Source organism: Spermophilus citellus (genome assembly GCF_964194105.1).
Source record: "Spermophilus citellus genome assembly, chromosome: 12".
Taxonomy (NCBI): domain Eukaryota; kingdom Metazoa; phylum Chordata; class Mammalia; order Rodentia; family Sciuridae; genus Spermophilus; species Spermophilus citellus.
The window spans coordinates 92494028-92516421 of NC_138198.1; the positions used below are offsets into that span (position 1 = coordinate 92494028).

The 22394-nt window shown below is 36.3% G+C and overlaps 1 protein-coding gene across 1 annotated transcript in view; it reads left to right on the forward strand.

The window, feature by feature from the left end:
* The window catches only part of ASXL3 (ASXL transcriptional regulator 3), a 166276-nt gene that overhangs the window by 89701 nt on the left and 54181 nt on the right, over window positions 1-22394 (forward strand). The window contains exons 6-8 of the mRNA XM_081263304.1: window positions 7857-7974; window positions 8924-9043; window positions 21370-21533. Coding sequence (XP_081119430.1) covers window positions 7857-7974; window positions 8924-9043; window positions 21370-21533 — 402 coding nt within the window. The remainder of the gene's footprint in view (window positions 1-7856; window positions 7975-8923; window positions 9044-21369; window positions 21534-22394) is intronic.

Sequence of the window (22394 nt, forward strand, 5' to 3'; positions counted from 1 at the left end):
TAGATTTTGGATTTTAAAGATAGATATTTAAGAAAGATTAAGTTTTGGAAGTTTTTAAGCAGACAAAGAAGATGAAAAAAGGAGGGTGAGCTCTGCCGCAGTGGTGGGGTACAGGTGGATGCCACCTTTTCACATTGTCTCTGGTGCTTCTTTGCACTTTCCTCACTATGTATTTAGAGTGGGAGAATTTATTCACAAAAGTGCAGGTCCTTTTCCTTCTTGGTAATGCAAGGCAGGTAGTTTCTTAGTGCTTTGCTTCTTTAGGTTCATATGTTTGACCAGGACTATGAATGCCCAAGGTTGTGGCGTGCCATAGTGGTTTCCAAACACGGATGTCAGCATTTCCCAGACTCGCAAGAGTGTGTGTTGTACCTGACTCAGCCAGCTGTGTTCTGTGTATGTATCTCTGATTATTTAAGTGTTAGCATTTGAAGTGTGTGATGTTTTCAGATTGTTGGTGAGGGCTAATTGCATTCAGTGTATTCTTAAGTCACTTTGTTGATGATGTTTCTCCACTAAAATAAAGCAAGCATTAATTTTAAATTCCCAGTTAACACAAAAATTTCTGATTCCCCATTTTATTTTTCCATTAGGGTAAACACTAGAATGGTTTCTTTTCTTTTTTCCTCTCTTTCTTTTCTTTTTTTCTGAATTATCTCATAAGATTTCTGTGTAAAAATGAAATATTTGTTTAAGGGTCTCTCCCCTCCACCTTTTTTTTTTTTTTTTTAAACAAGAAAACATTGTGGTGTGTCTCTCAAGAGAAGCAGTTTGGTCAGCATCTTTTGATTTCTTTCCTTTCACTTAAAACCAGAATTGAATTGATGTGTGATATAATCTTTATTTTTCTAGACTGATTTAGCTTCTTATGTTTGTTTCCAGTAATTGTAAAGTTTAATGTACGTTTTTTTTTCAAGCTTAAGCCTGGAAACCTCTTTCTCATTGAGTAGTAACTAGAAGTATCAAGCTTGGTAAGTCTAATTATAGTCCTCCTGATAACGTCATGGATTCAGAAATTTCACTTTACCTAGTTTGAGCAGTAGAACATTATAATGTGACCAGCTTGGTCACATTGGTAGACTGCATTTATACTTGCTGTCTGCTTATGTATTTGGTATAATATTGCTGCTTTCTGGGTTTAAAATGATAGGATATAAAATTGATCAATAAGATAACCATTAGCATAGCAAATTACAACTAAGGCTGTTGGAGGTACCTTATTGATATTATACGCGTGAAATGAATGTTGGCTGAAATAGTAAGACTGACTATATAATATTGATGTCAAATCCATGTTATAGACTAATGATCAGGGCTACCTGATGAGGCCTGGTGTGGAATAGAAAAGACCCCAGCTCCCAAAGATGGCACAACAGAAAGCAACAAAACCCTCTTTTAAGGTGCCCTTTTACAGGGCACATCTCCACAGCTATCCAAAGTAGCCCTTCTAGTCCTATTTTCTTGATCTCTTCTGTGGACTTATACTTTTCAGACCATGGAACACTTGTATTTAGATAATTTTAAATTAAATTGCATGTAACATACATTTGTAACATAATATGTAATAGAATTATCTTTCTTGGAATTTTTGTAGAAATCAGAGCTGAAAATGTGATACAAATATTCCTTATTTTGAAGAGAAGTGCTAGACACAGCCCCAGAAAACTTAAGAGAGGCCAGATGGTCTATTGATCATCCCCCAACGCTATATGAAAAATAGCTCAAGATTGATTACTGGTGTGTGTGCACGCGCGCGCACACACACACACAGTGGAGGGAGGTGTTAGAGAGGGGGAGGGAATATTCCATATCTTGTATTCTTATATTTTGAAGCATTATGAGACTTGGAGAATTCTGTAGGCAGAGGGCTTACCATAATGACTGAGCAGAAGGAATCAAGATATATTGTATTCAGTGGAGCAAGGTTACTGAGTGTGCTTATGGCCTGAGTGGGTGCTGAACAGTTAGACAGCCGTGGTGGATTTGTTAAGACCTTGCCCAGGAAGCCTGCCTCTCTAGATAGAAGAGCCCGGGTGTCTAGGTCTTATGTTTAGGGGAGTCCTGGAGGTGGATCATAGGGTGCATGGTTGATGTCCAGGTGGAATGTAGTTTCAGTTGCTCCCCGTGAAGAAGTCCCCACTAGTGCAGCCCTAAGAATCTCACAGGAGGCCACTTGCTTCCCTGAAGGTTCAGATGCCACAAGTATGATGGTACTGGTTAAAACAAATTTATCTTTATTTTTACTCCTCATTCTCAGTGCTGGTGTGTGGGGAACCTAGAAAGAAAAGAGGAGGAAATGGGGGGTGAGAAAAATCAGGAATGTCTTTCCTAATAAAGTTTCTGATCTGAGGTATAGGCATAGCCTAGGGAGCGGAGAGGGAAGTTTTTTATTTGACTCCATCTTTTCAGACTTGAAAATGAGACTGTAGAAATACTCAAAGGTGATGCAAGAAACTATACATTTTACATAAAATATTCTTCAGGAATGGGCCATAGAATTGGTCAGAGTATTTTGAACAGAATATTAGAAGAAAAAAGTTAATTGTTGATTATTCCATGCTGATTTCAGTCTTGTAGATAAAGCACTTACGGATTTTCGAGAGATAAATGAGGGTTTTTCTATTTTGATAAACTTATTTTTGAGAATTTTCATTTCAATTCAGTAAATGTTTACTGAGCACCTAATACATTGCAGGCATTCTTCTATATATTTGGTGCATGTCAGTGAAAAAAAGGAAAGAAATTCCTGTCTTTTATAGGGTCTACCTTCCAGGATGGGGAAAATGATGTTTTATAGTGTACTACAAGGTGATACGTCCTTGGGAAAAAATAAAGCACAGTCGGTGGTGGAGATGGAGATACAGTGGGAATGTGTTCTGAGCAGAGCCTTCAAGTATGTGAGGAAATGAGCTGCCCAGGTTTCTGAGGGAAGAGTGTATCAACCAGAGAGAAGAGCTAATGTAAAGGGTATACGTGTGCCTGATATAGAAGGGACAGCTCAAAATGATCGAGAATTACTAAGACACTTGTCTGATGTGTGAGATGCCATGCATTTCATACAATACAGCCTTTGCATATAAAACAAATAAACGAATAAAGGCAAATAGCAGGTGTTTGTTGGAAGATAGCCCAGGCTTCCTGTTTTCTGTGCCTAGTCTCCATCTTTGGGCAGAAGGGCAAATACGGTGATGTAAAGCTATGGGGAAAGGACCAGATTCACAGGGCTGTCTTTGCAAGGAACCTATGTCCACTGTTCTGGAACATCTGGGCAGCCATCTTGAGAGTAGTTCTTCACCATCTCTGTAAATTTCCTAGTCCTCGTTCACAGCCACCCTGGTTTTCATTTCATTCCCTGAACCACCAAAGACCTGTCCTGCTAGGGGTCTGGTCATTGCTTCATTTACTGATGACAGATGTCACAATGTTCATATGACTGGGTTCTTCTTGTTGCTGGGGTCTCATTATCTTTGTCACCACCAGCATGGCCTCTTCTGACCTCCTAATCCAGGTTAGTTCACCTGTTCCCACACCCCACTCCACTATCTTTACTTTTTCTGGCATAATATTCTTAGTACTGGTGTGTGTGTGTGTGTGTGTGTGTGTGTGTGTGAAATTATTTTGCTTATTTTATGCATTTCCCTGTCAGTCCTTCATGAAAATATAAAATAATTAAAATAAAACTTTGTTATGTTCAGTACCATGAATCAGCAGTGCTTACATGGTAGTTCAGCAGAATAAATCCTCAAAAAATCATTTTATTTTTGTAGCATGGATAAATTATAGAAATGTCAAAACAGCATATATTGAGTATTTACTTTGTGCTATAAATTGTGCTAAAATGCTATTCTGTAGCTTTCTTGTTTGAAGCATCTTTTTTTTTTTTAAAGAGAGAGTGGAGAGAGAGAGAGAGAGAGAGAGAGAGAGAGAGAGAGAGAGAGAGAGAGAGAGAGAGAGAATTTTTTTTAATATTTATTTTTTAGTTTTCGGCGGACACAACATCTTTGTTTGTATGTGGTGCTGAGGATCGAACCCGGGCTGCACGCATGCCAGGCAAGCGCGCTACCGCTTGAGCCACATCCCCAGCCCTTGTTTGAAGCATCTTGCCCACACTTTTGTCAAAGGTTTTTAGGGACATTTGTCCAACTCAGTTACCCAGTATGATAAAGCTAGTTAGTTAAGCCTTTCTTTGCCTCTGTAACCTTGTAACCATTGTACCACACAGCCATTAAGAGAGCTCTGTAGAGGTTGGTGTTGTAGCTCAATGGTAGCACGCTTGCCTAGCATGTGTGAGGCACTGAGTTCAATTCTCAGCACCACATATCAATAAATAAAATAAAGGTCCACCAACAAATGAAAAAAAGAGTTCTGCTGAGTCCCCAGTTTCTCTGCAGATCAGCACTTAGAAGACCTATATTAGCCAGTACCCATACTTGGTAGTTTAATACTTACATTGTGCAAACTTGTTTATTTTGATGGTGGGGAATGGTATTTAGTAGAAATTAAAAGTGGCTGCCCTTAGACTGAATTGGGCCCATAGTTATCTGTGTTTGTCTGATAACATGATTTCAAAACAGGAAAGCTCATCTAAAAATCTAGACAGCAACAGCTCATTCTGATGGGGGTGGTGGGGTGTTCTTGCCCACTGCAGTCTCTTCCGTTCTCACCTGCAGGTCACCATGGCCCCAAAGGGATTCCATGATTTTTTAGATGATTTTGAAAAAGAGATATGCAGCATGTTTGAGTAGTTGATGTGCATGAAGTTGAAAGCATAGTTACATTATATATATATTAAAAAAACCCCAAGAAGCCTCTACACAGCCAGTGGTCTTTACTTGGAGGATGCACACTCCACTACAAGAGACCAGGAGCCTCGTAGACAGAAGTGTTCTTGAGAAGGGTCACCCAGGAGGTTCCAGGCATCTCAATGGAGGTGACCTTGGTTTTCTCCCTCAGTCAATATTCTGATATGCTTGGAAGGAAATTCTGAGCCACATCTACAGCCCTATTTTGTATTTTATTTAGAGATAGGGTCTCACTGAGTTACTTAGCGCCTCACTTTCTGCTGAGGCCGGCTTTGAACTTGAGATCCTTCTGTCTCAGCCTCCCTAGCTGCTGGGATTATAGGCCTGCACCACCATGCCCAAGTGAATCTTGGCATGTCAAGTGAATCTTGCTTCCAGGAAAGTGAGCTAGACTCCTGAAAACGACCACAGATTCACTCTAACATGACTGTAAGTCTAGAATGCAAAATGAAGATGCCCCTTTCCTATTCTGATGACTGAGCTCTGACCTGCCTGAGTTTGCTGACCTGCCTGTGCTTCACTGCTGTCACTAGTGTCAGAATAAGAGACACTTCCGAGCTTCCGCTTATTTAAGCCCCTACAAATATCATTTAGGAATAATAAATTTGATATTTATTAGAGATAAAACAAAAATATGCATGAATACTTTTAATATATTTAGAATACTAATTTTTGTTACATGATGGTCATTTGGTTTTTGTCCATATAAGCAATTGGTGTTGCATGACAGAATTTTTAAAAGAAAAATATTGTGTTGAGAAATATTGCTTGAATTTTTTAAGTATGAAGTACATATTCAGAAAACAAATCATGCAAATGGGCAATGGTTAGCAATTTCTTTTATCCTGTCAGACCTTAAAATTTAAAATTTTTCCTTTTTTTATTCTTTTAAAATTTTTTTCTATCATGATTTATTTCAGCTCTAGAAATTGAGTCCAAATTTTCATTATTTCATTTATTATTTACCACAAATCCTTCAAAAAGGCATATCATCTTTGATTTTTTTTCTTGGGGGAGGGTTACTGGGAATTGAAATCAGGGACACTGGAGTGCTGAGCCACGTCCCCAGCCCTATTTTGTATTTTTTTTAGAGATAGGGTCTCACTGAGTTACTTAGCACCTCACTTTTTGCTGAGGCTGGCTTTGAACTTGAGATCCTCCTGTCTCAGCCTCCTTAGCTGCTGGGATTATAGGCCTGCACCACTATGCCCAGCCCATCTTTGATATTTGATTGTAGATTCTAGACCTTTAGTTTGTTTCTCTCATTTTTTCAAAATTTATCTAAAATAAATTCTGTGACTTCACATGTATATATACACACATACACACATGCACACTGAATATTTTTTAGGGCATAATATTTTGCCAAGAGAAATAGTTGAATAATCTGTAATGCATAACTTCTAAAAATTTACTTCTGTTTGTACTTTTGTGAAGTCTTACATTGTGAACAAAGGTGGACTTAATTATAATTTAAATCACTATGTTACCTCATTTGGTTACATTATTGGATTGTTAGGTTAATGTCTATAAAGTGCTTTGAGTTCTTATACAGGACTAGAGAGATTTATGCAAGTATGTGCACAATTTATGTGCAATTATGTATACTCCTTGGAAGAAAGAGTAAATGTCTTAAATATTTTATAGCACATATGCTCTCATTTGCCATATTATTGACAGCAGGCTAAAGGTGAGAAGGATAGCATCTTATTAATCTTTATACCTCTTGTCCCCCCACAGCGCCTGATACTTTTTAAAAGCTCTGTAAGCATAAGAATCAAAGGGAACATGTCTTGTGTAATCATCAGTATCTGTGTCATTTATGATAGATTGCCCCAGCCTTTCTTTCTCATCTGGCTTTAACTCTTGTCTGAATATGCCTTCTCTCATTTATGTGGCATTTAAGTTTTCAGTTCTGTAATTACTTGATTGCTAAATCTTATGGTCAACAAGTTGAACATTTAGCTAATACCCTGAGCAAATAACCTGACATCGTTTTTGACAGCAAGGGAATATATAGTCGATGCAGTATTTCAGGAAATTCTGACAACTGTTAGTCAGAGATCATTAATCAAGTAACTGAGATGCTGTAAAATTGGTAGAAATTGCACAGAAATCAAGAATAAAAAGGCTTCATACCGTCTGTGGCCAGCCTTTTAACCTTTCGAGGAGTCTTAGCATTCCTGTTAACTGTGAATTTAATGTCTCTTCCGCTTCATGTGCTTAAGACACCCTCCCCCTTTTTTTTATTACAGGTAATTTTCTGCATAAAGCGATCAGTTAGATAAAGCTGTATTTCAAAACTTTTAAATGTCTTTTATTACATTATCATCACCATGGTCGACCATTTAGGAAACACAAAGCACTCCCATTTGGACAGATTTATTCTCATATCTGTTTTTTTCCCCTGGATTTGCCAGAACCCTGTCCTGTTCGTGTTCTGAAGGTTAATGCCCAAAGTCAAGCAGACAGAAGCCAAATGCTGCAAGGTTTCCAAGATTAGGACTGATTCCCTTCACAGAAATAAATGATTCCTGCCATGTTCAGTGATTTTGTGCAGCGCTCCCCACGGCTGAGTGAATGCATCAATACTGTAGTTCTTACATGCTGTACATACTGATGACACTCGGTGTTAACTGATTGAGCCGTGCACTGGAGATGACGCACCTGCAAGAGGAGTGCAGACACATATATTTTTATCCTGGTTTTGAAATATTTATTTTACATTTATTTTACGTGGGAGTCACAGTTTCAAATTCCATGGGCTCTCAAGCCACACTGCTAAGGTAGAACAAACCGTTAAGTACTGCTTTATTGTTAGAATTATACTGAAATGGTCTCAGGTTTATACCCTTTGCCACAGCCCAATTTTATGCTTTTGAGGAAAAATTATATGAAGGTGTCTAATAAGAATCCTGACAAATTAGGGTCTCTGTGGAATGTAAGTCTCATAAGAGGTTTGAGCTAATGATGGGCAAGTGGATCATTTAATCCAATCATGAGGAATCATTTTGGCTACATTTTTATGTTATATTTTATTATCATGTTTTATAGGCTTTGAGGCAGCAGCAGAAAAGAAGAAATGGAGTCTCAATGATGGTAAACAAGACTGTTCCTCGTGTTGTTTTGACACCATTAAAGGTGTCTGATGAGCAGTCGGATCCGCCTTCAGGTAAAGAGCTAAAATATTGTATGCTTGGCCAGTTTCTTCTCAGAGGAGACTTTCTCACTGAGAGAGATGTCATGTTTTTTTTTTTTTTAACTGAATAATACTTCCACTTGAGGTTTGGTTTATTTTTTTTTCATATCTTTGACTCTGCAGTGATTCAAAAATATAGAGTCCTACCCAGTTTAAAAAAAAATAAGAAATAAAGTCATCATGAAATGACTTCATTTGCTATTGTCAGTAGGTATGAGGAAATAACTGGTGAATCTAGGTGGATTTTGTTGCTGCTTTGGCTTTTGACTACTGAGCTTTAATGGTGAAGCACATGCTGATTTGAAACACTAGCAAAAGCAGTTCTGCCATGAGTGTGATTTTGTTTTTCAATCCTCTCCTGCAAAATCTGGAATCCTTTATTAGTTTTGTGTTCTAGTAATATTCTTCTTACCTCGGTGCAGCCCTGACCTTTCATTCCAATTTACCTCTTGTCATTTTCTCAGCTGTATACCATTGTATTTATTATTCTATTAATGTTTGCATTTTCTGTCCCTGCTTCAACATAAAGTTATTCATAAAGGTCTGATCTCTCTTTTTCTCCAGGAATCCCCTCTTCCCTCATCATTCTGTCTCTGTTTTGTCTCATCTCTCACTGGCATCGTACTGTTCAAGATTATTCATGGATTTTTACAAAAGATTAGACTATTTTAAAAGCTATCAGATCAGTAACTGAGTTTTTGATTCTGCTATTAAGCCATCTGTTCTTGCTTTTGGTCCTGTTTGATTGATTTATTGGGCTTTTCTCTCTTTATCCAGTAAGGGAATCAGATTGTGGCCAAAGGTACTATATTAAGTCTTAGAAAGAAAGATTGTATCTATGGTTCCTAAAACAATTTTAGATTCTTCTTTTCAAGGACAGCAAGAGGAAGATAATGGCATAATAACTATTTCCTTTTTTTAGGATCCGAATCTAAAAATGGTGAAGCAGACAGTTCAGATAAAGAAATGAAACATGGGCAAAAATCTCCCACTGGAAAACAAACGAATCAACACTTAAAACGATTAAAAAAGTCTGGTTTAGGTGAGTGATCGATAAATTAACATGTTATATTTTAGAGATGTATGTCTTTTCACATAAGTTATGGAGCATTCCAAAAACTTTTTAAAGTGGTCAAACAAGGAAATTAAAATATCCTTCCATCTATGTAAACAAAAAACAAAAAACAAAAAAAAGAAAGAAAAAGAAAAAGTAGGAGAAAGAAAGAAATATTGTAGTTATAATGGAATGGTCCTCAGCTTATAACTAAATTTGTGAATGGCATTATTAGATTAGGCAGAGGTAAAAATAACCAACTTAAAATATGTATTCAAATAATTATCTTTCTAGTTGTAACTTTATCTAATGAGCAATATTTTGTCAATGTAACTGGGTTTCCTTGTATTATTTGCTTTATGGGTGAAAATGCCACTCTTACAAAGGCTTCTTGAATTGGATAATACATTGTCTTTGGGGTCTGCTGCAGGAAAGCTGTTCTGCTTTGCTTTCTGTCTGTGCTGCTTGAAATATTTAGTAGCGTGTGTCTGAATGGTGAGCACGGCTGAGAAACATGGCACAGTCACTGGGTCTGGCGAGGGACCACCATGTTTTTCTCCTAAATAGTTCCTTTCTAATAACTCTTCACCAGGGACTCAACTGCAGCTTCCAGAAGTATTAGAATTAAAAAGACAAAAATAAATGCATCCTGGTCCGTACATTATAATTCTTAATCACCGCGTCTTGTTCAATGACCTGGACCTGATGGCTTCATTCAAGTCTTTTGGTTATTTCACTTGTGAATAGGAGTAATGATAGTCACCTGGATCATTATGATATTTTTGTAAAATGGTTAGTAGAAACTATGAATGTACTGACCTGAACTTAATTACTGGTTCTGCCTCTTACCTTTTTCACAACTTAGGAACTTTCTTATTTGCAGAGTTTATCTTTTTGTATCATTCAAGCGATATTTTTAACAGATTTATTTATTTTTGGTAAAGTTTTTTTTTTTTTTCTTTTGTCCTGTATGCCAGGCATCTTCTTAAATTCTGGGAACATGCTTTGAATAAAAAGCCTTTTAATACAATTTATATATCCAGGAAAGCAGAATTTATTTTTATTTAAGTTCTTTAAATATAGCATAATTACCTACTTTACGTTACTTCTAAGGCTAAATAATTACACAGTTACTATCTAACCCCAGATATGTACTTATATATAACCACATGCACATGTAATCGGACTTGATTTTTTTCTTGTCTTCTGGGTGTTGTAAATAGCATTGAAATGGAAAATGATAGCGGGAGAATGACAGAGAATGCACTGAAAAGTACATAAATCCCCCAAACAAAATCATGTTGCCACACACAAAGTGATTAAAAGGTCAATGACCTTTATTTAGAAATGCCTGCTGTCAATTTCAGTAAAGTCAATGCCATGCGACACAGTGAGAAAATTCAAGGCACAGCCCCCCCCCCCCCCCATTTACTTACTTAGCTAACTTCAGGGCTGAAGTCAAAAGGACAGTTTGCCGCTCTGTGTCATCAGGATCCTCCGGGGCTCCAGGCTTTAGTCAGGATAGCTTTCATTCTACTTGGAGACATCTTGAAATCCATATTCAAGCAATTAGAGGATCAGAATTCTTTTTCTTATTCTGTTTACATTAGAGTCAAACCTGTTCCTAGACAATCCTACAACCACTAAACATTTTATCAGTTCAGATTTGTGCTGGCAGAGTATTTTGGCTGGCTTCTAAGCAAATTAAAAGAGTAATAAGGGGGCTACCAGGGTCATTTTTAAAATTAATTAATTATTTTTTTTTTAAATTTATGTATAACAGTGGAATCATTACAATTCTTCATACACATATAGAGCACAGTTTTTCATATCTCTGGTTGTATACACAGTATATTCACACCAATTTATATCTTCATACCTGTACTTTGGATGACAATGATCATCACATTCCACCATCATTAATAACCCCTGCCCCCACCCTTCCCCTCTAACTCCTCTGCCCTATCTAGAGTTCATCTATTCCTCCCATGCTCCCGCTCCCTATCCCACTATGAATCAGCCTCCTTATAGCAAAGAAAATATTTGGCATTTGTTTTTTTGGGATTGGCTAACTTCACTTAGCATTATCTTCTCTAACTCCATCCGTTTACCTGCAAATGCCATGATTCTATTCTCTTTTATTGCTGAGTAATATTCTATTGTGTATATATGCCCCATTTTTTTTATCCATTCATCTATTGAAGGGCATCTAGGTTAGTTACACAGTTTTGCTATTGAGAATTGTGCTTCTGTAAACATTGATGTGGTTGTGTCCCTGTAGTATGCTGTTTTTAAGGCCTTTGGGTATAGACCGAGGAGAGGGATAGCTGGGTCAAATGGTGGGTCCATTCCCAATTTTCCAAGAAATCTCCATACTGCTTTCCATATTGGCTGCACCAATTTGTGGTCCCACCAGCAGTGTATGAGTGTATCTTTTCCTCCCACATCCTCGCCAACACTTATTATTGTTTGTATGCATAATTGCTGCCATTCTGACTGGACTGAGATGAAATCTCTTCTCAGAAAAATAAACAATCTGTGAGGTGAATAGAGAGCCTACATCTTGGGAGAAAATCCAGACAGAGCACTAATCTCTAGGGTATATATGGAACCCAAAAAGCTAAACATAAAAAAAAAAAACCTCAATCAATAAATGGGCTAAGGACCTGAAGAGACACCTCTCTGAAGATGATGTACAATCAATCAACAAATACATTAAAAAAATGTTCATCATCATTAACTAGGGTCATTTTTAACCTGCTTTGTGTTAGAGTACAAATAGGAGAAATAATGAATCTACTTCAGTGCAGGAAGGGAGAAGGGAAATCACTTTCACTGGTCATATTTAATACTGTGGTCTAGGCATTTTGATATGTTATTTCAGTTAAATCTTTTTTTAGCTTTGTATAGTAGAGTGATTTCTATTTTATAGATAAAGAGACTGAGGCCCAGAAGGGTTAAGAAGGTTGCTCATAAATGGCACAGCTAACATACAAAGCCAAGGCATATCTAGCCCCACAGTCCCAGCCATTCATCTTGGATGGAATCCAAATGTCAAATCATCCAGCCTGTATTTTGCCCATGTAGGAACCACCGAGAAGCACCCAGCTCTGTAATGTCATGAGGAGTTTACCTGGTGTTGACAGTACAGGTGCCAGAGGTATAGATTTCTGTGTCCTTTGTGATAACAGGGACAGGAAACGGTGGGATCTGAGATAAGTCAATTAGGGCAGAAACCTGTCCAAAACAAACAGCAGGTGATTACTGGGAAGGACTGCAGCTGACAGCCTAACCTGGCAAGCAGTGGAACAGAGTGGCCTATTTTGTGCCAGTGTGGTCAGAAGTGCTTATTAAGCTACCAATTTATGCCCTGCTGTATAACATGAAAAAAAGAAAACTGGGAGAAAGGACCTTAAATATAACTGTTCCCAGACAGTTGTGGTATTCTTGATGTTCTATTAGAATCAGGATGTTTATTTAGTTCCCTATGAGGCATCTTTCCGAACATTCTGCTCTCTCTTTGCCATTAAGTTGTTAGCTCCTTGGAAACAGTGACCTTCCTATGGATCTTTGCAGTCCTTACTGTACCCATTATATCCCTCCTGTTTAATATTTTCTGAGTAAGTTTTGAATGAATTAATAATTCAGATTTACTGAATTTCATTCATTCTGGATGAAAGATACATCTAGTAGGTTTCTGCTACTTATGTGTCCTTGGATAAAAATGCCTCTATGTATTTGGGGAAGGTCATTCTTTGTGAGGCCTTTGTGTAGCTGTTGAACCAGTGCACAGGAAAGATCCCACCCCTCAGCCCTTAGCCAGCCAAATGGCAGTAGCTAGCTCTTCCTCATCTGATTCTCCCACTTAAATCCCATGTCTAATTCAAATAGTATCTGAAGTGTGGTTTTAACTTTGCTTGCCTCCTTTTGATAGGCATAGCTCTAGATAGGTCCTAACTTGTGGAAAACATTCTGAAATGAAAACAAATGCCACCAGTCTGTTCTAATTAGTTGAGAGTTCTGAAACAACATCCAATCAGAATTGAACTTCAGAGTGTAAGTCTAAATTGTCATTGTTATTGTGAGATTTCCCTAATAGGAAACAAAACAACAACAACAACAAAAAAAAATACTTTTAATCCTCCCCCAAGTGCTTCCTCTTGATATCTGGAAACCACTTAATTTGTCAAATTGTAGGATAGTCAACCTGTTTACTTGGCTCTTGGAATTGAATGAGTGAGCTTGTGTGGTTAAGCACACAGTGGAACCCTGTGTTTTCCTGAACTCAATAGGGAACCCACCATAGCCCTTCCCACACACTTTCATATGCCCACTTTCCCTGGAGAGGATTCCCAGCTACACAATTTAAAAAATTACTATTATTAGTAGTAGTAGTAGTAATAATAACCAGCTACACAATTTTAAAAAATAGTACTAGTAGTAGTAGTAGTAGTAGCAACAGCAACAACTACAATGGCTTTCAGCCTTCCTCAGCCATTGTAATTATGATGGTAATCTTGATGTTCATATGAGAATTAAGTCATTCAGCATGAGAACCCACTGCTCTTGATGTAGGCGTTTCCTTCCTTTACTCTCGGCCAAGAAAACTGAGTATTTCCCTGAGGAGCTCTCTGATAAACAGACTTGGTAATGTGGGATGAGTAAGTCCAGCTGAAAAAAATAATTCTAAATAGTATTTCTCTGATGATGGTATAATCAAACAAAAAATTTGTCCCTCTCCTTTTTCTGAGTCAAGCATGGTAGAAAACACAGTTCCAATATGCATAAATACAGATTCTAACCATGTCTACAGGGGTTCTTTTATTATCTCAGGCCACTAAACATTAGTCTACCAAATAACGGGAGGAGAAACCTCATCTGATGAGATGCAGGATAGGTGTGGCTGCAAATGATGTTGAAAATATAGATTTTTTTCTTGCCTAATAAGTGTTTTCAATGTTCTCTGTTCTTGTCTTTGCAAAGGATAAAACTTATTATTTTAAGGCCTCCCCTATGGAGTTTTCTGAGAAAACCTTAATACTTTATCATGTCACCGTCTTTATAGCACTAAGAGCATGGATTTGTGAACATTTTAAAAAAAGTTTCTTAGTGATACACTGTCTTATCACTTGCTTCATATGTTTGCAATTATTTAGCTTTATGTTTAGAGCAGTTTTTAAGTTCACAGTAAAATTGAGCTGGTGTACAGAGACCCCCAAGCCCCTATCCCCACCCCCCCACACACAATCTTCACTTCTATTGACATTCTGTGCCTCATGGGTGTATGTGTTATTATAGTTGGTCAACCTCCATTGACACATCCTCATCCCAATGGTTTACTTAGGGTTCACCCTTGTTGTGTATATTCTTTGGGTTCTCACAAACAGACTGTGACTTTGCCATTGTTTTAATAATTATTTTAATAATGGCAAAGTCACCTTCATACAGAAGAATTTCATTGGCCTAAATATCCTCTGTGCTTTGCTTATCCCTTTCTTTCTTGTTTTGTATTTCTTTTTCTAACATTTTCCCCTAAAAGTTCCTTGGTTTCAGGGTCATGAATCTAAATTAGTTTTTAATTATATTTCTTCCCACCGAATAACACCCGATAAAAAGTGCTTGCTAAGCAAACCCAAGCTGCTGAGGGATGTCTCTGAGGGGGGATTTAAATACTGTCCTCATTGAGCCCAACTTCTGAAATTCATTCATATAGTTACGTGAACATATTTGGCTTCATATTTTTGTAGTAAAGAGTTACTAACTATTCTGTTTTTTTTTTAAATGGTTACACCTTCTTTAAATAAATCAGTACAGAATAGTGTGAATGAAATCTGAACAATACTCCTACACCCTCTCATCCAAAATTATTGTTCTCTGTGTTTTATAAACATCAATATTTCTTAATGTGCACACATAGCCAGATCTTACTTTACACCATTATTTTTTCCACTTTAATTAGCAGTACTAAATTTAATTAATTTTAGGCTAATTAAGAAACAGAAGTAAAACAAAAAGACCAAAATAGTTAAATATTTGCCCCAAGATATAGTCATATGTCTCCAAAGATAATAAAATTAGGAAAAATAAATAGGAATGATTGTCTGCTAACTATTCATTTCAATTTTGGGCAATATATTATAAAAGGGAAATAATTGTCTTTACAGTCTCACTACCTCCATGTTTTTGTTATATTATTTTTTAAACATCAAGGCAGGTCCCTCAGAAAACACAGCAAGTCCCAGTTTTGTCCATTTTGAAGAGTCTTTATTTAACCAGTCGGTCTGCTCCCCATAGGACTATCACTGCCTCTGGGAGGAACAGCCCCGAGACTGAGCATTTTAGGATATTTAAAGGCAAAAAATTCATCTGGGTTGATGTAGCTGCAAACAAGCTTGTACAGAAGCTGAATTGGGCAGTTAGCGAGACAATGCAATGGGTACATTGGCATTTCCCACAGGACTTTCCAGGTTGGCAGAGCAGCAAGCAAGCAGAAGGGAAGTGGGGGTCAAAATGACTCTGTTCAGTACAAGTTAGAAAATGGTTACTCATGTCTAGACAATCAATCTCTGACAAGGTACATTGCCCAAGAAAAATGGAAACCAAAGAGTACAATTGTGTAAGAATTGCTACTTTGTGTTGCCAAGTATGCTATGCTAGGTAACTATTAATGGGCACAGAGGTGGGGCTTTCCCATGGGAGAAGCATTTCTTACATGACATGGCGTCTCAAAGTAAAATGGAATGTGTTTGGTCATTGGCCATTTAGCCTGGCCCATAATAGGTAGATAACATTCGTATTTTATTGGTTTAACCTTAATGGCCATAGGTTGTTTTTTTTTTTTTTTTTTTAAACCCTGGCACTGTATTTTAATGAATTCAGTGCTCCATTCCTATTTATGATGCAGTTTTTGTCTTCTTTTTCCCTTATGCTTTATGTTGAAAGCCCATTTTCCTCTCCCTCTGCGTTTGAGCTCAGTTTCAGAGACATTTCTCTCCATTTTCCCTGAGACAATAAAGAACCTCTTGGTTTTCAATCTGGCCTGTGTTTGGGCATTTCCTTTTGTTTGCCTGGTCTGCCTGACATTGTGCTCCTTTTTTCTCCTCCTCCTCCTCCTCCTCCTCCTCCTCCTCCTCCTCCTTCTCCTCCTCCTCCTCCTCCTCACATTTGTGCTCCTTTCTCCTCCTCCTCCTCCTCCTCCTCCTTCTCACATTTGTGCTTTTTTCTCCCCCTCCTCCTCCACCTCCTCCTCACATTTGTGCTCCTTTCTCCTCCTCCTCCTTTTTGATGCATAATTTCTATGCTTATTCCCTTCTGGAAATATTAACAACAGAATACCCTTGATCAATAAGTGCTCCAAAGACTAAATATTCCAGAGAATACTTAGTGGTTCTGAGACCAGATTGGGGGTTTCAGACCCCACCCCACCCCCATCGAGAATAGCAGAGAATTTAGCCTAACCCTGATTGGGTACAAACCCCATGACCAACCGTTTTGGATAGCCTAGATACTTAGCTTGCAGGTCAGCCACTGTGGCTTCTCCTCTTTCCCTCACCCTGCCTCTGATACTTCAGACCTCTAGGCTGAATGTCTGAGAATTCAACACTAAAATGGCTACATCTTTTTCCTTCTCTGGGTACTGTAGGGAGATAGGAAGTACCAGCTTTAATGAGATAAGACAATCATATATAATTGGATTGTTCTTAAGCCAATTAAGAGTACATGTGTAAGGATAATTAAAATGGAATTAAACATCCTCTGTGGTACCACATTTGGTTCAGCTGCTTTGTCTTTGTTCCAACATTCTAAAACATATTTTTGCTTAGGTAGACATCTTTGAAATAGATCTTCTATTGGCTTTGTCATGAAAGATGTGACTGTCTGATGCTTCCTTTTTTCTATGATGCTCTTCAAAGATTTTGAAGCATACTACATAGTAACAATATGGGTCCTACTTCTCACATTGCTTGACATGGAATATTTTTCAGAATTCTTTACCTTTAAAAAAATTTTCCCAATGTTTCCCTCCAGTCAGAGACACTCTCTATAAATTACCTGAATACTTTTATATGAGACTATTTAGACTATGTAATAGGGTTAAACAAACTCCCTTTTTGGTTTCCCAGCATTTCTTTAGCTCTTGTCTCTTCCTCAATTGCTGAAAAAAGAAAGATCTTCCAACTTCCAAATTCTCTCTGTGATGATGTAGGGTTTTTATTTTTAATTGTGAAATATTTCAAAAATACAGATGCTAAGAAAATGACCCACCAGTATACCTATCAACTTGACTAAAAAATGTTAGATTTTTTTAATTCAACTTCCAAAAATTTTTGTGTTGAGATTGATGATTCTATTTTCTCATATAGTACTTATTTTGGAATAAAGATTATAATGATTTTATAGAATGAAATGAGAAACTTGTTTCTTTCCCTCTTCTCTGAAATCTATGCTATAAAGTAGTGGAAGAGCTTCAGAGAGGAGGTACAGAAAGAGAGTCTCCAGGCCCACATCTCTAGTACCATTTTTAATTTGTGGTTTGTGTATATGTGCTAAGGGTTGCTTGCTGATCCATTTAAGAATTTTTTTTTACAAATGCATTCATATTTTCTATTTTTAAACTGTGGAAATTCATCAACTTAAAATAATTTATTGCTCTACAAATGTACTGACAAAAGTCAGAGTATTATATTGTGCTCTAGGTCTGTTTTTAATTACATCTACCTTTTAAATCTGTGTTATATCCAGTATTATGTTCTTTTAAAAATTCCTGCACATAATCATGCCATCTCTCACTAGGAATATCAATTTTCATTAGTTTAATTTCAAAAAAGAAACGATCTGTTTGTTATTGACTATCTTTGTTCTTTTCTGTTTCATGAGCGTCTACTATTATACTTTTTATCTCTCCCTTTTTGAGTGTTCATTCTTTGGTTGATTTATTAAGTTCGGGACTTAGATAACCCTTGAATTATCAATCTTCCCCCCCCCCATCCTTTGATATGTGCAATTTATCTTTAAAGCCAGTTGAGAAACATTTTACATATTTTTGTCATTATCCCTTAAGTTTCTATTACTATGTTCCCTCCTTAACTTGTGAAGTATTTACAAGTATGCTTTTGAATATCCAAATATGCAGTAGATGTGTCGAACTTTGAAGAGTTGCTATCTTTACATTATAATACATAACTTTATTTCTCTCTGGACAGAGAGATGAGATTTTATATTAACTCTTCAGTGTTTGTTAAGACTCATAATGGTGATTTATTTATTTTTTCTTGCTATTTCTTGAGTTTTGAAAAAAACAATTGAGTTCTCTAAAGGCTCTGTGCAGTGTTCTTTGTTAAATTCATTGGTACAAGAGTGATAATTGAGTTGTAAAAGCCCCCCATGTTTGTAAGATTATTTTTAAAGCTGAGCCATCAGTTTTTAGTAATATATGTTAAGACTCCCTTCTAGATTTTGACTTCAGTTTCCTTGTAGTTCTCTCACTTTTACGTTTTGAGGCTGTCACATTTAAATGGATTCAGGTTCAAGGTCATGATATGTTTCTAGTGAATCGTTTCTTATACATTTATAGAATGACTGTTCTCATCCCCAATAATGTTTTCTATATTTGTTTATCTTTCTGATGTTAATCTTGTGTTATTGTGGAGGGGGGGTTGTTGTTGTTGTTGTTTGGAATTTTTTATTTGTATTTCTTAGTTTATTTCCTAATTTTTATTCTTTCCATGTAATTTTTGTTTTGAGCCTATCTCTCAAAAGCAGCATGTACCTGAATTTTATTAAGTCTAACATAAAAATCAAGTCACATTTATCGTGATTATGCTGGAATTTTATTTTTTCTCTTTTTATGCCTACCCTTTGATTTACTAAGTTTTCCTTCCATCCATTTATTTGGAGGTTATAATTTTCTTCTTTCTATGTTACATGTAAAAAATAAAAAAAAATTAGTTCATATGTGTCTTGTTCGCAATGTCAGTGTTTTGTAGTGCTCTCGTTTGAGTCACATCTTCCCACTTTGCATGCAAAATTACTGTGAAGTATTTTATTTCCACATTGTCTTAACTCATCTGTCATTCGTATTATTTTTTACAATTAGTGTTTGGAGCAATCCATACCTATTATACTTATTGTCTTTTAGTTTACTATTGCTTCTGCAGCCCTGTCATTCCTTCCTTGATAGAATTTCTTTATTTGGCAAGAAGATCCACTAGTGGTTATTTCAGCAAGATTCTCAGAGGACTAGAATTCAATTTTGGGCACTGAAAATGTCCTTATTTCATTGCCAATTTTTGAGAGACAGTTGCAGATGAAATTCTACATAGTCATTTGTTTTCTCTTGGCCCTTTGAAGATATTCCAGTGTCTTCTGTTATTTACTCATGAAGTTTCTATCTTATTGTCATCTCTCTGGAGATAATGTATCTTTTCCTCCAAATGGTTTTTAAGATACTCCTTTTTATTTTTGATGCTTGGACATTTCAACCTATCAGTTAGAGGAATGGAAATGGGCATTTATCTTTCTTGAGATTAAATTGCTTTTTCTGAGAACTCACATTTTAAAATATTTAAAATATCTCATTCATTAACTAACTATTCAAATGTTGCCTCTCTGCCATACTCTGTTTTTTCTTTCTGAAACTTCCATAGATATACACTGTGACTACTTATCCAGGTCTCTGTATTTCTGCCCTATTCTAAATTGACTCATCATTTAATTCAATTTTATCTTTGTGGTACTGGTGAGTGAACCAAAGGCCTTAAGCATGCTAGCTATTTGTTCTACCAGTAAGCTGTATCTTCAGCCATTTTTTTAAACTTGTTCATTTGAATTTGTTGATTGTATTACTTTATGTTCTAGCCTTTATTATTATTATTATTTTATTATTATTTTGAGAGAGGGCTTCAATGAATTTCCCACTATGTCCTGGAACATGAGATCCTCCTGCCTCAGCCTTACAAATAGCTGGGATCACTAGGGTATGCCACCATACCCTGAAGACTTATCATATTTATACTACATTCTAGATATTTTCTTCAGTGCTATCTCATGATTATTCAATAATTATTTCCTGCTGTGTCCACTGAATATTTGTGTTAATTTCTAAAAGCTAAATTTCATTTCTGGAAGTTCTGTTTAAGATATGACCATTCTTTTTATCATATAGTGTTCTGTTTATCCTTTTTAAAAATATTTCTTGTTTAATTTTTTAAAACAAAAGATTAATAAACTTTCTCAGTGAAGGGTTAGAGGGCAAATACTGCACGTTTTTTCAGACCATTGTAAGTGTTACAACTCTGCAATTCTGTATTATAGTGCAAAGCAGACATAGACAGAATATAAATAACTGGGCATGATTATATTCTAGCAAAAGTGTATTTATCAAAACAGGCATTGGACTAGCAGTAGCTCATGGATCATAAGTTGCTGACCTGTGATTTAAAACATGCTGTATATAATGACAGGTGAGCAGATCTTTTAGCTCAAGTAACTAAGCATAGTCATTCTTTTCCTCAGTGTGTCAGCTGACTGTCCCTTATGGTGAGTCGTTTTGTAGTTTGTTATGATTTTGAGTTGTGAACTCTGCACGTGGTTTTCTGTTGGACATAAGTGTGCCTTGAGTTGTGAAATTATCCTTCAGAGTTCATTTGTGTTTCAGATCTTGCGCTAATATTTTTTATCAAGATTTGCTTTGTAAATTATCGCCTTCAGAAATACACTGGATAGCAATTTTCTGAAATAACCCAGTATTTAGTGTACTACTTGAAACATGGTGAACACAGAGCTACTATTGTTGCCATTTTCTCTGTTAAAATGAACAGCATCTGGCTGGGGATGTAGCTCAGTGGAGCATTTGCCTAGTGTGCTCCATGTTTGGTCTCCAGCACCACCAAAAATAAAAATGAACATAATGTCAATAGCATTTTTGTTTCGTTGTCATCATGGATTCTCAGTCTTACAGAACTTATATCAATTGTAGTTGTTACCATTTATGCTTCCAAAGTTTCTAAAATTCTGATTAATTAAAAGTTCCTCAATAAAATGTTTCTTTATTGGGACATCCTTTGAGTTAAAAAAAAAAAATTAGAAGACACTGAGTGAAATGTTTCTTATTGGAAATTAAGGCTTGCCAGTGCCAGACAAACATAATTAAAGGAGCTTTGTAGATTTCTCTTCTTAAAATATCATTTTCAAAGGGATAGAATTAAACATATGATTGAAAATATATATATATGTTCAATATATACGTATATGTGTGTGCATGTGTATTTTCCTCAATCTGTAGTAAATTCGTACCTCTTGCTTGTTCATCACAGGACACTTGAAATGGACCAAAGCTGAGGACATTGACATAGAAACCCCAGGATCTATTCTTGTCAACACTAACTTGAGGGCATTAATAAATAAACATACGTTTGCTTCCTTACCTCAGCATTTTCAGCAATATCTCCTGCTTTTGCTTCCAGAAGTGGATAGGCAGGTAAGTAGAAGTTTTAGACATTTGATATCAGTCACTAGTCACATTATGAAGTGGCAGGTCTGTTCTCAGAGATGACTGATATCTCAATGGTCTATTTTGTCATAATGTAGTACATATATATAATTTATTTATATCTACTTATTTATTGCTGTCATTGGCTTAGTTGTTTAATCTGCCAAGAATGGAACCATGTTTTTGTTCTTAATAGAGAGCCAGTTCTCATTTTAAAATGCAGTGTTCTGCGGTAGAGTGAAAACTATAGACCTCCACCCCGGGAAGGGAAAGCAAAGAAATCAAACATTCCACTATCAAATAAATCTTTGAAGTAGCTGCTCCTTTGCCTGGAGGGAATATTGAAATTCAGTAATAAAAAGCCAGGGTTTCTAAGAAATTATGTAAATGTTTTTATTCTCAACTCTTTCCAAAAGGCATTTAAAATTTATGTTTGCATTTGCTTTCTGAGAGTCTATCATCATGAATATGATTGCCTATAAATAATCACCTTTTATCTTTCTTTTTAGTGTAACTGGAAATGCTCTAAGTATATTTTTGAAAAGCTTCTAAAAATAAGGAAATACAAATATAGGCCCGTAATAGCAGGCATCAATCATCTTGTAAAGCTATTTCCTTAGGAAAGCAAAGGGAAAACATTTTTCATCACATAAACTTTTATTAAGTTTCACAGAAATTATTGAGTGGTATCTTGAAACATTCTTCTGTTATTCTCATTTCATTAAATTCTGATGCTGTATATTGTTTCCATTTGATGGACTTAATTAATAGATGTGTATTTATGAATTTGTATTTTGAAATGATAGGTACATTCATGGGCAGATCCATATTACCTTATAGAAGTTTTCT